The sequence below is a fragment of the Scyliorhinus canicula genome, chromosome 1 (genome assembly GCF_902713615.1).
Source record: "Scyliorhinus canicula chromosome 1, sScyCan1.1, whole genome shotgun sequence".
Classification (NCBI taxonomy): Eukaryota; Metazoa; Chordata; class Chondrichthyes; order Carcharhiniformes; family Scyliorhinidae; genus Scyliorhinus; species Scyliorhinus canicula.
In genome coordinates, this window is record NC_052146.1 from 69,679,821 (window position 1) to 69,694,761 (window position 14,941).

General features: G+C 53.8%; 1 protein-coding gene across 5 annotated transcripts in view; it reads right to left on the reverse strand.

Annotated features, from left to right (window-relative positions):
- Positions 1-9,502: 9,502 nt before the first annotated feature.
- sept5a (septin 5a) overlaps positions 9,503-14,941 on the reverse strand; it is a 176,286-nt gene continuing 170,847 nt past the window's right edge. For all 5 annotated transcript variants that reach the window (XM_038792917.1, XM_038792938.1, XM_038792923.1 and 2 more), the window contains one exon: positions 9,503-9,901. In XM_038792917.1, coding sequence (XP_038648845.1) covers positions 9,845-9,901 — 57 coding nt within the window. In that variant the 3' untranslated portion in view covers positions 9,503-9,844. The remainder of the gene's footprint in view (positions 9,902-14,941) is intronic.

The window sequence follows — 14,941 nt, forward strand, 5'->3', positions numbered from 1 at the left end:
TTTTTAAAAGAGCTCAATAATCTATCAAATGACTGTAACTATCAAGCGGTTACCGCGGCTGAACATAGAGAACTTGCTGTACGCAATGTTTTTGTAGCGAGCCTCAGGTCTAATTATGTGCGCCAACGACTGCTGGAAAAGGGGGCCCAAGACTTAGAAACAACTGCGGAAATTGCTACCACGATGGAGGTCTCCTTCCGCAGCCTGACCTCGTTTCCCGCGGACCCCGCGACCCAATCATGAGCCCACGACCAGCGACTCCCCCAGGCCTGTGCCATGCGCCCGCCCAGCCACCATGCTGCCCCAGCCACTATGCTGCTCCAGCCAGCCACTATGCTGCTCCAGCCTGCCATTTCTGCGGCCAGAACCAGCACCCGCGGCAGCACTGCCCGGCCCGCAACGCGACCTGCAGCCGCTGTGGGCCTCGCAAAAAGGGCCCCAGCTTCCAACTCCCCAGCGGCACAAAGTAATCGCTCCCCACACCCGCAGGCCCGCGGAGCCCGAAACACTGCGGCCTATGCCCCGACCCGGCCCCCTCCCTTCCATGTGCGATCCATGGGGGCCGCCATCTTGGCAAACCTCCACCATGCGGCCGGCCACGTGCGACTCATGGGGGCCGCCATCTTGGACGCCATCTTCCTCGCCGCCTGCCACGTGCGATCCATGGGCCCAACCTGCATCTCCACGCTCGGACAACTCATCAGAAGAGTACGACCTCCCTGGGCGCTCGTCACGCGGCCCGCAACTCGGCGCAGTCACCCTGGATCAATCACGCCCGAAGAATCTGCGAAATTCGATGGCAGAGGTACAAATCAACGGGTACAACACGCCATGCCGTTTCGACTCCGGGAGCACTGAGAGCTTCATACACCCAGACCTGGTAAGACGCTGTTCGCTCCCCGTATTCCCCGTGCGGCAAACTATCTAGCTCGCTTCAGGTTCCATTCTCTCCAGATCCAGGGGCACACCACCACGACACACAATCCGAGGCGCTAGCTACTCAAAATTTCAACTCTACATTTTGCCCGACCTCTGCGCGCCACTCTTATTAGTCCTAGATTTTCAGTGTAACCTTAAGAGCCTCACCCTCAGCTTTGGCGGGCCCCTGCCCCCACTCACTATCTGCAGCCTTGCTACGCTGCGAATCCCCCCCTCCTCTCTTCGCCAATCTCACAAAGGACTGTAAACTCGTAGCCACTCGTAGCAGGCGATACAGCCTGCAGGATAGGGTATTTATCAGATCAGAGGTCCGAAGGCTTCTCAGTGAGGGGATTATAGAGGCCAGCAATAGTCCCTGGAGAGCTCAGGTGGTGGTCGTTAAGACCGGGGTAAAATTCCGCATGGTTGTTGACTATAGTCAGACCATAAATAGATTTACGCTCCTCGACGCGTATCCCCTACCCAGGATTGCAGACATGATAAATCAGATCGCCCAGTATCAGCTCTTTTCCACGGTGGATCTGAAGTCTGCATACCACCAGCTCCCAATCCGCCCGGAGGACCGCCACTACACGGCATTCGAGGCAGATGGCCGCCTTTTCCATTTCCTCCGGGTCCCCTTCGGCGTCACTAATGGGGTCTCGGTGTTCCAACGAGCAATGGACCGAATCGTGGACCAGTACGGGCTGCGGGCCACGTTTCCGTACTTGGACAATGTCACCATCTGCAGCTATGACCAGCAGGACCATGACGCCAACCTCCACCGTTTTCTCCAGACGGCACAGAAATTAAACATCACCTACAACAAAGAGAAATGCGTTTTCCGCACAAACAGACTGGCCATTCTCGGCTATGTCGTGGAAAACGGAGACCTGGGCCCAGACCCGGACCGTATGTGCCCCCTCTTAGAACTCCCCCTCCCCCATTGCCCCAAAACCCTCAAACGGTGCTTGGGCTTCTTCTGCTACTATGCCCAGTGGGTCCCTCAATATGCGGACAAAGCCCGCCCACTCTTTAAGGCCACACGATTTCCCCTGTCAGCTGAGGCACGCCAGGCCTTCAACTGCATCAAGGAGGACATCGCCAAAGCGGCCATGCGGGCGGTGGATGAATCCACTCCAGTCCAGGTAGAGAGCGATGCCTCAGAGGTAGCTCTAGCAGCCACACTAAATCAGGCAGGGAGACCAGTCGCATTTTTCTCCCGTACCCTCTCCGCTTCAGAACGCCGACACTCCTCAGCCGAGAAAGAAGCACAAGCCATTGTGGAGACTATTTCTTACTGGAGGCACTACCTCGCAGGTAGGAGGTTCACCCTCATCACCGACCAAAGATCGGTTGCCTTTATGTTCGATAACTCGCAAAGGGGCAAAATAAAAAATGATAAAATTCTTCGGTGGAGGATCGAACTCTCCACCTATAGTTACGATATTACGTATCGACCCGGGAAGCTCAACGAGCCTCCGGATGCCCTATCCCGCGGGACATGCGCCAGCGCGCAGATTGACCGACTGAAAGTCATCCACAACGATCTCTGCCACCCGGGGGTCACCCGGCTCGCCCATTACATCAGAGCCCGAAACCTGCCTTTCTCCAACGAGGAGGTAAAAGCTGTCACCAGGGTCTGCCCAATCTGTGCGGATTGCAAACCGCACTTCTATAGGCCAGACAGGGCCCACCTGGTCAAGGCTTCTAGGCCCTTTGAACGCCTCGCAATTGATTTCAAAGGGCCACTCCCCTCAACTAACAAGAACGTTTACTTTCTAAACGTCGTAGAGAGTTCTCCCGTTTCCCATTTGCGATCCAGTGCCCCGACATGACCTCCCACACAGTCATTGGGGCCCTGCATAGCATCTTCACTCTGTTTGGTTTCCCCAGCTACGTGCACAGCGACCGGGGTTCGTCCTTCATGAGCGACGAGCTGCGTCAGTACCTGCTCGACAAGGGCATTGCCTCGAGCAGGACTACCAGCTACAACCCCAGGGGGAACGGGCAGGTGGAGAGGGAGAACGCGACGGTCTGGAAGACCGTCCTACTGACCCTCCGGTCTAGAAAGCTCCAAGTCTCCCAGTGGCAGGAAGTCCTCCCAGACGCGCTCCGCGCTATTAGGTCCCTCTTATGCACAGCGATCAATCAGACCCCCCACGAGAGGCTCTTCATTTTTGCCAGGGGCAGTACCACAGGGGTCTCACTTCCGGCATGGCTGAGGACGCCGGGCCCCGTACTCCTGAGGAAACACGTCAGGCACACAAAACCGACCCCCTTGTTGAGAAGGTGCGCCTGCTCCACTCCAACCCCCAGTAAGCCTTCGTCGAGTTCCCTGACAGCCGCCAGGACACAGTATCCCTCCGGGATCTGGCACCCGCCGGATCCAGCGCCCCCTCTACCCCCACAGAAGGACCCCTCACCCTACAACCCATGCTGCCGCCCCCTCGCACTCCCGAGCCCACGGGCTCGCTCCACCAGTTCCGTGCACCCGTGCCGGCCAGCCCCCAGCGCCCCCAGTCCCCGGTCGAACCAGAAGAGTATGAAGCACGGACACAACCCTCCCTGGAGTCCGCCATTGTACCCCAGCACACATCACCCATCCAGCCACCGCAAGAGGCTGCAACCCCGGTGCTCCGCAGATCACAGCGGACAGTTCGACCACCGGATAGACTGACTTTATAGACCACCACCCCCGCCAGACTTGATTTTTTTGCAGGTGGTGAATGTGGTGAATGTAACTTAGCAATTCACACTGTATTTACCAATACCATTGTAAGTGCAGTAGCGTTATCCTAACACTAGGGGGAGTAGCTCTGGAAATGCTCAGGAGTTTGTACAGGGCTCCACCCTTGGCTCCGCCCACGACTCCTCCCCCTTGACTGCTGTATAAATAACCGTGTCCAGAGCCAGCCTGCAGTTCATCGAGAGTTCAACGGGTAACAGGCTGGCTCTGTAGTAAGTAGATTAAAACCACTGTTCATATCTTAAAGCATGTGTCTCGTGAATTGATGGTTCCATCAGTGCGTTTAAAAGAGAAAAAATGTTTGGAAAAGAAGAACTTAAAGTAATGTTAATGCACAGTTTAATACTTGCTTTTCTTTGCACAATACGAATTTGAATTAATGAACAGAGCTGATAATTTTAATTGCAAGGGGTGGATAGTTCCAAACCAGTGATTGTTCGACCTTGACATCTTCCTGCACCTTAAAGCCATATTTAATTTGTCCCTTGTCAAATTGGAGTGTGATGCTATGTGATGAAAGTCATGTGATGAACTTGTGTCCCAGCATTCAGCATAAAGCTACATTGGGTTGGCATACTTGGATTCCGGGGAGTGGCGCAAATCCCGCCCCGCCGCCAGCTGCCATATTCTCCGGCGCCGTTTTTCGGGCGGGGCGGGGTTCATGCCACGCCGGTTGGGAGTGGCTCCCCTGGCTGATGGGCCGAACGGCCGTCCTTTTTTGCCAATCCTGCAGGCGTGGGTCAGACATGATTCCACATGGCGGGACCTGGCAGGTAAGTCGGCAGGGGCGGTCCTCGGGGGGATCCGACCCCTACGGGGGCCCTCACGGTGGCCTGGCCTGCAATTGGGGCCCACCGATCTGCGGGCAGGTCTGTGCCATGGGGGCACTCCTTCCTTCCGGGCCAGCCCCTGTAGGGCTCCCCCATGGCCGGCGCGGAGAAGAGAACCCTCCACGCATGCGCCAAAACACGCCAACGGAGTCCCTTCGGCACCAGCTGGCGCGGCGCCAACCCCTCCAGCGTCCACCTAGCCCCCGGAAGTGTGGAGAATGCGGCATTATTGTCGGCTGTTAACGCCGGAGTGGTTGGCGTTGGTTTTCCCGCCCACGTGGGGACGTGGTTCCCGGAAAGGAGAATCCCGCCCGTTGTCACCCAAGACCGGAATTGAACTCGGGTCCTTGAAGAACTGCGTTGGGGACTAACAGCTCATGCTCAGCTCACATCTGCAATGAGAGACCATTGCTGTTACAACTGCCAAGACCAGTATTTCCAATAACCCCTTCCGACACCGGGTAATCTACACCAACTGCTGCATAGAAGTCCCGAAAAAAGATTAGCTTTTCTTTATTTGGCACTATATCATTGTTTAGATCAAAGATCATTGTAAAGAGTGGCAGGAGGTCGTAGGTAATGGGAGGAAAATCATTTTCCTTTCCCTTCACAATGCATTCAAGAGCTTTGCTGTGTAATTTATGGTGAACATGCTGTCTAAGGGCACGATACTCCGGAAAGATTTCTAAATGTTGGAGCGAGCGGGAATTTCCATGAGCTTCCTGGCGTGAGGCCGGCAACGATATTTGACGTTAATTGGTCAACTTAACAAGGCCTCACAGGTTTCTCGCTGCAAATGAAGGCTCGTCAGCTGATTCGCCGGCACCGCACTTGCCAACCCCCGCTAACAAGGTCAAGCAGCAGTTAAGCTGCACTTGCTCAGCCAACCCCAGCCAGCTCGCAACTACGGCGCCGAGCAGACCAGCCCCATGATGCAGAGATGCTGACCTGGGGAGGCTGCCAGACATTGTGGAGGCCAGAAGGGGTGTCCTGTTCCCCCAAGTGTCGAGAAGGGTTAGCCATAGGGCAGCCAGTGCTGCCTGGAATAAGATGGCGGCGGCTGTGAGCTCAGGGAGTGTGACCAGGAGGACTGGCCTCCAGTGTTGATAAAAGGTCCATGGCCTACACCGGGCAGTACCAGTGAGTAGACATCAATGCCCCCCCCCCCTCACTTGAGATCTTTCTATCCCCCAAATCTCCATGTGAACCCCAACCCTCCCTCCGCAACCTCCCCCTTCAACCCCCCCCCCAACCCTCCCTCCATCCCCCTCCCCTTTCAAACCCCCAACCCTTCCACCATCCCCCTCCCCCTTCAACACCCCCCCAATCCTCCCTTCACAGCCCCCTCCCACCACTGTGACCAGGTGTGTGGCTAACGATGCCCTTTCTGTGTCTCCTCAGGAAATGCTCCCCCGCAATTGCTGCGAGAGGGCCCAGACTGGTGGAGGTGTGCCAGACATCAGAATTCTCACTACCTTCGAGGAGCATGTCCTGGAGGTGACCGGTGTGGCCGACAACAGGGCGGTTACCAACTCAGAGACTGGCAGACGCCCCAGAGATGAGGAACCAGTCAAACGTGAATACTGATTGCCTTACTGACTGACCAATCCCTCCCACTGATCGTGTGTCCATTCTCCCGCAGATCCTCCAGTCAACGGCACTGGCCCATCCTGGGTGACACCCTCACCAGTCTCCCATGATTGAGGAGCACTGTCACTCAGCTCTCTGCGGGTTATGGTCACCCCCCCCCTGCCCTTGACAATGACCCGTTGATGGTGCAGGCACTGTCCCAGCACCTTGTGACACATACCCTGGGAAATGGGAGTGAGGGGCCATGCCATGTCCTAAGTGAATCGGGCGAGTACGAGGGCCTCCCTGGCCCTCCGGGCTGGCCGGACCCTTGCTGCTGTCGCCTGTCTTGCAGCCTCCGGCTGGTCCTCCGGTCCTTCCCTGGCATCGCCCTCCAGCCCCTGCTGGTCTGCCGCCGCCTCATCATCCTCCTCCTCAGAGGTGGCCACATGGTCCTCATCGCCAACCTCCAGCTCGTCACCCTGCTGCTGCGCAAGGTTGTGGATGGCACAGTAGACCACCACAAAGTGGACAACCCTCTGGTGGGTTTTCTGGAGTGCACCAGCAGAGAAGTTGAGGCACAAGAGTCGCATCTTGAGGAGCCCGATGCACCACTCAATCACAGCCCGGGTGGCCGCATGGGCCGTGCTGTACCAGGTCTCCACTTCGGTCTCCAGCCTCTGTACTGGCGTCATTAGCCAGGTCCTCAGTGGGTACGCATTATCCTCCAAGAGCCAACCGCCCATCCTGGGGTGCTCCTCGAAGAGGGAGTGGATGACTGACTGCCCCAGGATGTAACTGTCTTGGACACTCCCTGGGACACACGTGCATCATCTTCATCAGGTGGTCACACATGAGCTGCATGTTGAGGGAGTGCAACCCCCTTCAGTTAACATAGGGCAACCCGGTTGGCCCGGTAAGCACAGTGAAACATGCATGGCATCTATAACCCCTTGGGCCTGGGGTACCGCAGTAATGGCGGAGAAACCTGCTGCCGGGGCATTTTGCTGGTCCATGTCAAAGATGATGTAGTTCTCTGCCTGGACATACAGGGCATCTGTGACCTGTCGGATGCCTTGTGGGCTGTGGCCTACAAGATGCCACACAGGTCCCTGCTAGAGCTCTGGAATTATCCTGAGGCATAAAAAGTCAGGGCTGCGGTGACTTTGACAGGTGTCTTCCTCCTCCATGTGGCGCCAGGTTCGTAAGGACATGGCACAGGTGCCTCACCGTCTCTTTGTTCAGGCAGAGCCTCCTGCGGCACGCGTTGAGCATCATCTGTTCAAATGTCCAGCAAAGACTGTACACCCTGGGCTGTCGCGGGACTCCCCTTCTGGGTCCCTCCCCGGCTTGAAGGGTGGCTGGGTCCTCGGGGTGTGGGGCAGGGTCCAGCACATGGACCACCACCTCGAGCATCTGCAGACACTGCTACTGCCACCATCTCCAGCATCTGGCTGCCCGGACTACAAGCAGCACCACAAGGCCAAGTTCAGGTCCAATACCCTGCTATAGCGATCAATATCTATAAGGAATTGAGAGAGGGTGTTAGACTGACAAACAGCGGTGGCTCACACCCCAGGACCCTCCATTCCCCCATTTATCCCCCCCCCACCCAGAATACCCAGCTCATGCACTCCCGTCCTCCCCCATCACCGGACCCCAGACCCTATACCCCAGAGTCCTGTTCATAATGTCATCTGGACCAGGTGCTGATCCCCTCCACGTGGCACTCACCCACCCTCCGGCCGGGGACATTGCCCGGAGCGGTGTCCCATTCCCTGGGTGTTCAGATGTTGGCTGCATCGTGTGTGGTGTTGCATCCCGCAGTGTTGAGGCACAGTGTCCACGTAGCAAGGTATGATTGGAATGCTATGTGGCCCGCCCACTCACAGGAATCCACTTGGGTTGTGTGAAGTGCTCACTTAACCATGATTGCCAAATCCCTATTGGCACATATGGCCAGAGGCCTCGGCAATCGGTGGGGGTTATGGGTGGTCAGTTGGCCAGATGGACAGGGACAAGGGTTGCCCCTGGAATGGACACACACGATCCACAGGTTGGCATGGTGGTGCCGCACGTGATTTCCCCCTGGTTGCCCCACCCCCAGCGCCTCCCCCACCTCTCATGGTGGCCTCCACCTCTCATGGGGGGCTGTTTCCCACACCCCCAGCTAAGTGACCCCCACCCACCGCTGAGCACTGGGATGGCAAGCCTAGTGCCCCCAGGCTCTTTGCCTATGAGCAAAGGTGGATCCTCTGCTCCCCACAGAAGCCCTCCCGTCAGGTTCACATTTTTAAAAAGGAATACTAATCAGCGCCAGCGTCGCCACTTGCTGGGGATGCCAATGAATGATGGGAGTCCGTTGGATATGGGTGGCTCACGTGGAGAAGATGGAAAAAGGGCTTAAGTGGTGATAATTGGTTTCTCGCCATTCTACGGCAAGATCCCAATTTTGCCTATGGGATGAGGTTGGTTGCATCGCAAACTGTTTGGCGCTTGACGCAGTTCTAATTTTCGGCCTCTCCCGCTATTCACCAGCCTCGTTATGCTTGAGCGAGAGCGTAACAAGGCCGGAGAATCACGTCCTAAATCTCGAGTCAAGACCTTAACAGAAGGCAATTTTCTCACTTTTCTGCTGGTTTTCGCCTTAACAGCCAATTCACACTACAAATGGTGTGTTTATTATGGAAAAGAAAGAACTTGCATTTTTTGAGACACCTCCTATAAACCTAGTACATCCTAGAGCCCTTCACATCTAATGAAGTCTTTTGACGTCTAATCTCGGTGCAGCATGTCTAATGCAAATACCACATGAATTTTTCTGCTGCAGTAGCTTCGGCCAGACCAACCTTGGACCCCCTAGTAACCACTTCTCCACAACTTTAAGCTTCAACGGGCGATCTGGAGAAGCCTTGCATAAATTCAGGACCCCTGCTGCCTGGCAAACACCAAGTTTGATTCATCTTGATAAATATCTCAGTGGACTAGAAACAGAGGCTATGTGTAGAGCAAATATACATTGAACTGACACCAAGCTGGCATTTTTGCAATGAGAAGCCACATATAAAACCTACAGTGAAGAGCAAATAAAACACCTTCATTCTGATGCTAAACTCTGATGCAGTAACTGTCCCGTCAGAGCTCAATGATATGATCAGGCCAGGGGCAGGTTCTGAACCGTTCCTGAACTCATTCCAATTCTGTCGCAGGGAAGTGCTGAACATTCCCAGGCTTCGCCCAGGCTCCTGCTGTAACTTTGATAGGAGAGTGGGGAAGAACCCAAGAGGAAAAACTTAAATGGTCACTTTTGTCATTTCTCCAGGGATTTCCCTGAGCAGCACCACAGCCTCATGAAAAACCCAGGCACGTGTCGTTGAGTGAAATTAAATAACTGACCAACACTCCTCACCTTTAAATAAAGCCCACCGCCCCAAAGTCAGACCAATTTGAAAACATTTATTAGTAAAGAGTATTTTCCACAGAAGCATTCCAATGCAGATATGTCGCTGAATGGTTTTCAATTGTACTGACAAGATATTAAATACAAACCCAAACAAACAAGCAGGATATGTAAATGATATGGTGGCACTAGACAAAGTAGGCCAGACACATGGTCACCCTTGAGCTGTCTCTAGAGTATAACAGAAAACACAGAACACATTCTGTACAGTGCATTTCCCCCAGAGGCGTGGCCTGTGTCTTGTCCAGCCTTCTTCACTCCTATTGAATTTGGCTGAAGAGGTGAGTACTTGTTCCTTCCTCGGCATCAGTCTGTCACTCACTGGTCCTGCATTTGCTGTTGCATTCGCTGCAACATTTCTTGCATTCGCCGCAGCTGTAGGAAGAAAACCCAAATTCCTGTGAGCTACTGCTATATATCAGTGACAAACAGTGGCTATACTCTAACCACGAACCACTGGATGCCAATATTTACATATCAATATTCATCCAGCTCATACAGTTCATCTAAAGTGTTTAAGAACACCCATATTCAGATTATGAATATTCCAGATAGTTCTCCTCATATTAGTTGAATGTTACATAGCAACACAGAAAATAGGAGTAGGCTATTCAGCCCTTCAAGCCTGCTCCACCATTCAATTCGATCATGGCTGATCCCCCATCTAAACACCATACTCTTGTGCTCTCCCCATACTCTTTAACACGTTTAGAGACTAGAAATCTATCTACTTCCTTCTTAAATATGTTCAATGATTTGGCATTCACAGCCATGTTCACCACCACCTGAGTGAAGATGTTTCTCCTAATCTCATTCCTAGATGGCCTACTTCATATCCTGAAACTGTAACCCCTTGTTCTAGACCACCTCCAACCAGCCAGAGGAAACAAGATCCCTGCATCTAGCCTGTCTAACCCAGTCAGAATTTTATACGTTTCAGTGAGATCCCCTCATTCTTCTCAATTTAATAAACACAAGCACAAGTGGCTAGCACTGTGGCTTCACAGTTCCACGGTCCCAGGTTTGATTCCCCGCTGGGTCCCTGCCTGTGCAGAGTCTGCACGTTCTCCCCGTGTCTGCGTGGGTTTCCTCCGGGTGCTCCGGTTTCCTCCCACAGTCCAAAGACGTGCAGGTTAGGTGGATTGGCCATGTTAGATTGCCCTTAGTGACCAAAAAGGATAGGAGGGGTTATTGGGTTACGGGGATAGGGTGGAAGTGAGGGCATAAGTGTGTCGGTGCAGACTCGATGGGCCTAATGGCCTCCTTCTGCACTGTATGTTCTATGTTCCTATGTTCTATGTTTTTATTGAGGTACTTTTTGGTACTGGAACAACAATACAATAAACAATGTACATGAAACTATAAACACAGTGCAAAAGACGTCTCCCTCCCTTACAGGTCCTGCCTTTATTAACCCCCTACTCTAAGCTAAACTAACCCCCCCCCCCCCCCCCCCCCCCTTCTGCTGACGATTAATTTTCCGCAAAGAAGTCGACAAACAGTTGCCACCACCGGACGAATCGAGCCCTAACAATGACCCTCTCAAGGCGAACTTGATTTTCTCCAAACAGAGAAAGCTAGCCATGTCCAATAGCCAGGTCTCCGACTTCGGGGGCTTTGAGTCCCTCCCAGCTAATAGTATCCGGCTCCAGGCTACCAGGGAAGCAAAGGCCAGAATGTCTGCCTCTTTCTCCTCCTGGATTCCCGGGACTTCCGACACCCAGAAAATCGCCACCTCTGGATTCAGCGCCACCCTTGTTTTTAACACCGTGGACATGACATCTGCAAACCCCTGCCAAAATCCCCTAAGCTTCGGACATGCTCAGAACATGTTGACATGGTTCGCTGGTCCTCCCGCACATTTTACACACCTGTCTTTCACCCCAAAGAACCTGCTCATCCGGGCCAATGTCATGTGAGCCCGATGAACGACCTTAAATTGTATCAGGCTGAGCCTGGCACATTTTGTGGACGCGTTGACTCTACTCAACCCGTCTGCCCATAGACCATCCTCTATCTCACCTCCCAGCTCGTCCTCCCACTTGCGCTCCAGCTCCTTGGTCTGCATCTCCTCTGACCCCATAAGTTCCTTGTAAATGTCAGAGACTCTCCCTTCTCCTACCCACCCTCTGGAAACTACCCCGTCCTGAATCCCCCTTGGTGGTAGCAGCGGGAAGGTTGACACCTGTTTAAGCAGGAAGTCCCGCACTTGCAGATACCTGAATTTGTTTCCCCTCGCCAACCTAAACTTCTCCTCCAGCGCCCTCATACTCGGAAAGCTCCCCTCTATAAACATATCCCCCATCCTCTCAATCCCTGCTCTCCGCCATATCTGGAACCCCCCATCCGTACTTCCCGGGGCAAACCAGTGATTATTACAGATTGGGGACCAGACCGATGCTCCCACATGTCTCCTCTATTGCCCCCAGACTCTCAGGGCCGCCACCACCATGGGGCTGGTGGAGTACCGTGCCGGCGGGAACGGCAGAGCTGCAGTTACCAATGCCCCCAGACTGGTGGCCTTGCATGAAGCCGCCTCCATACGCTCTCATGCCGACCCCTCCCCTACCACCCACTTCCTGATCATGGCTATATTCGCCACCCAGTAATAATTACTAAAATTTGGCAGCGCCAGCCCACCCTCTCCCCGACTCCGCTCAAGCATTACCTTCCTTACCGGCGGGGTCTTGCCTGCTCAGACAAAGCCAGAGATCACTTTGTTGACTCGTTTAAAAAAGGACTACGTAATAAAGATGGGGAGACATTGAAACACGAACAGGAATCTCGGGAGGACCATCATCTTCACCATCTGCACCCTCCCAGCTAATGACAACGGGAGCGCGTCCCATCTCCGAAAATTGTCCTTCATTTGGTCTACTAGCCGGGCCAGATTTAATTTATGCAGCCGGTCCCATTCCCGCGCCACGTGAATGCCTAGATACCTAAAGTTTCCTCCTACTAATCTGAAAGGCAGCTCCCCCAATCGCCTCTCCTGTCCCCATCCTGGATCACAAACATCTCACTTTTCCCCATATTTAGCTGATACCCCGGAAAACAGCAAAATTCCCCTAGAATCCTCATGATTTCTTCCGTCCCCTCTAATGCAGTATTCTTCAAAGTCAGGGCCGTGGGTCGTGGGCGGGTGTCGGGAGGGGTGCGGAGCCGTTGTCCTCGACGGGCCGGATCACGCAAATCCCCGCGCAGCAGCTGGCTTTTCATAACACCGGCTGCAAGCGGTCGCGAGCATGTGAAAAAAAAATTTGGCCCCATTGCTCATGTGCGCACGATGATCAGCGCGCATGCGCAATGCGGCTGCTAGGTTGCAGCTTTTTGTTTTACAAGTTCTGAAGTGATTTTTATTCATTTATTTTATTCATTTAATTTTTTATTTTTCTACAAGTTCGGCGGAAAATAATGCAGAACTTTGGAGAGATGGAGGCTCCATACTTTCCGACACTGGAAGGCTTCACCTTCATTCAACATATTCCATTGGAGGAGTGTGTACGAGGTCTAAAGGGACCCAAAACCCATTTCCTCCATTTTTGTCAGCAGCAAACAAGGTAAGAGAAAATGGTGGGTCACGCAGGTCGGCCAGTGTGGGTCGCGCAGGTCGGCCGGCGTGTGTCACGATGGTCGGCCAGGTTGGGTCCCAAAGGTTGGCCGGTTGGTAAAAATGGGTCCCCGGAAAAAAAGTTTGAAGAACACTGTTCTAATGGGTCAGATACATACAGAAGCAAGTCGCCTGCATAGAGTGAGATGCTGTGCTCCACCACCCCCACCCCCCACCCCCAGACCAGCCTCTTCCACCCCTTGAGGCTCTCAAAGCAATTGCCAATGGCTCTATAGCTAGCGCGAAAAACAGTGGGGCGAGGGGGCATCCCTGTCTCGTCGCCCGGTACAGTCTAAAATAGTCCGATGTTGTCCTATTCATCCGTACGCTTGCCACAGGAGCCTGATACATCAACCTGACCCAGTCAATAAGGCCCAGCCCAAATCTGAGCTGTCCCAGTACCTCCCACACATAATCCCATTCTACCCGATCAAAAGCCTTTTCTGCATCCATTGCGATCACTACCTCCACCTCCCTACCTTCCGGGGGCATCGTGATCACATTTAAGCCTTCTTACATTGGGTACCAACTGCCTACCTTAACAAACCCCACCTGGTCCTCGCCAATAATGTCCGGAACACAATCCTCAATCCTGGAGGACAAAATTTTGGCCAGCAGTTTGGCGTCCACATTCAACAGGGATATCAGCCTGTAGGACCCACACAGCTCTGGGTTCTTGTCCCGCTTCAGAATCAGCGAAATCGTGGCTTGTGACATTGTCGGGGGCAACACCCCTCTTTCCCTTGCCTCATTGAACATCCTCATCGACACCGTCCCCAATATCTCAGAGAACTTTTTAAAAAACCCTACTGTGTACCCGTCTGGCCCTGGGGCTTTACCCAGCTGCATGGCCTTCAGATCCTCCACTATCTCTCCCAACACTATCGGGGCCCCCAGTCCTTCTACCAGCTCCCTGTCCACCTTTAAGAAATTCAGCCCCCCCAAGAAATGCCTTCTCCCCTCCGGCCCCATAGGGGTTCTGACCTATACAGCCTACTGTAGAAATCCCTAAATGCCGGTCAACCCCAGCAATGGGGTTCAACCCCTGCTGAATCTCCAACTAGGTTCCCTTCTCCGTCATTTACTTTCCCTATCTCCCTGGCTGCCTCCCTCTTTCTAAGTTGCTGTGCACGCATTCTGCTGGCCTTCTCTCCATACTCATAGGTCCCCCCCCCTCGCCTTTCTCATCTGCTCCATCGTCCTCCCTGTGGTTAACAAGCTGAACTCCACCTGCAGCCTCCGCCGTTCCCTTAAAAGCCCTGCCTCTGGGGTCTCCGCATGCCTCCTATCGATCTGTAGTATCTCCTTTACCAGTCGGTCCGTCTCTTTCCCTGTCCACCTTGTCCCTATGGGCCCGTATCGATATTAGCTCCACTCTGACCACCGCCTTCAGTGCTTCCCAGACCATCGCTGCTGAAATTTCCTCCGTGTCATTGACCTGCAGGTAGTTCTAAATACATTTCCTCAGCCACTCGCACACCCCTTCGTCAGCCAAAAGTCCCACATCTAACCTTCACTGCGGGCGCTGGTTACTGTCTTTACTGACCTGCAGGTCAACCCAGTGCGGAGCATGGTCTGAGATTGTGATCACCGAGTACCCGTGTCCACCACCCCTGCCAGTAAGGCCCTGCTTAAAATGAAGAAATCGATCCGGGAGTACACTTTATGCACTTGAGTAAAAGGAGAACTCCTTCACCCTCGGCTGCCCAAATCTCCATGGATCCACCCCCCCCCCCCCCCCCCCCATCAGTTCCTTTGCCATTGCTGGCACCCTGCCAGTTTTCGAGCTTGGCCGGTCCAAGCCA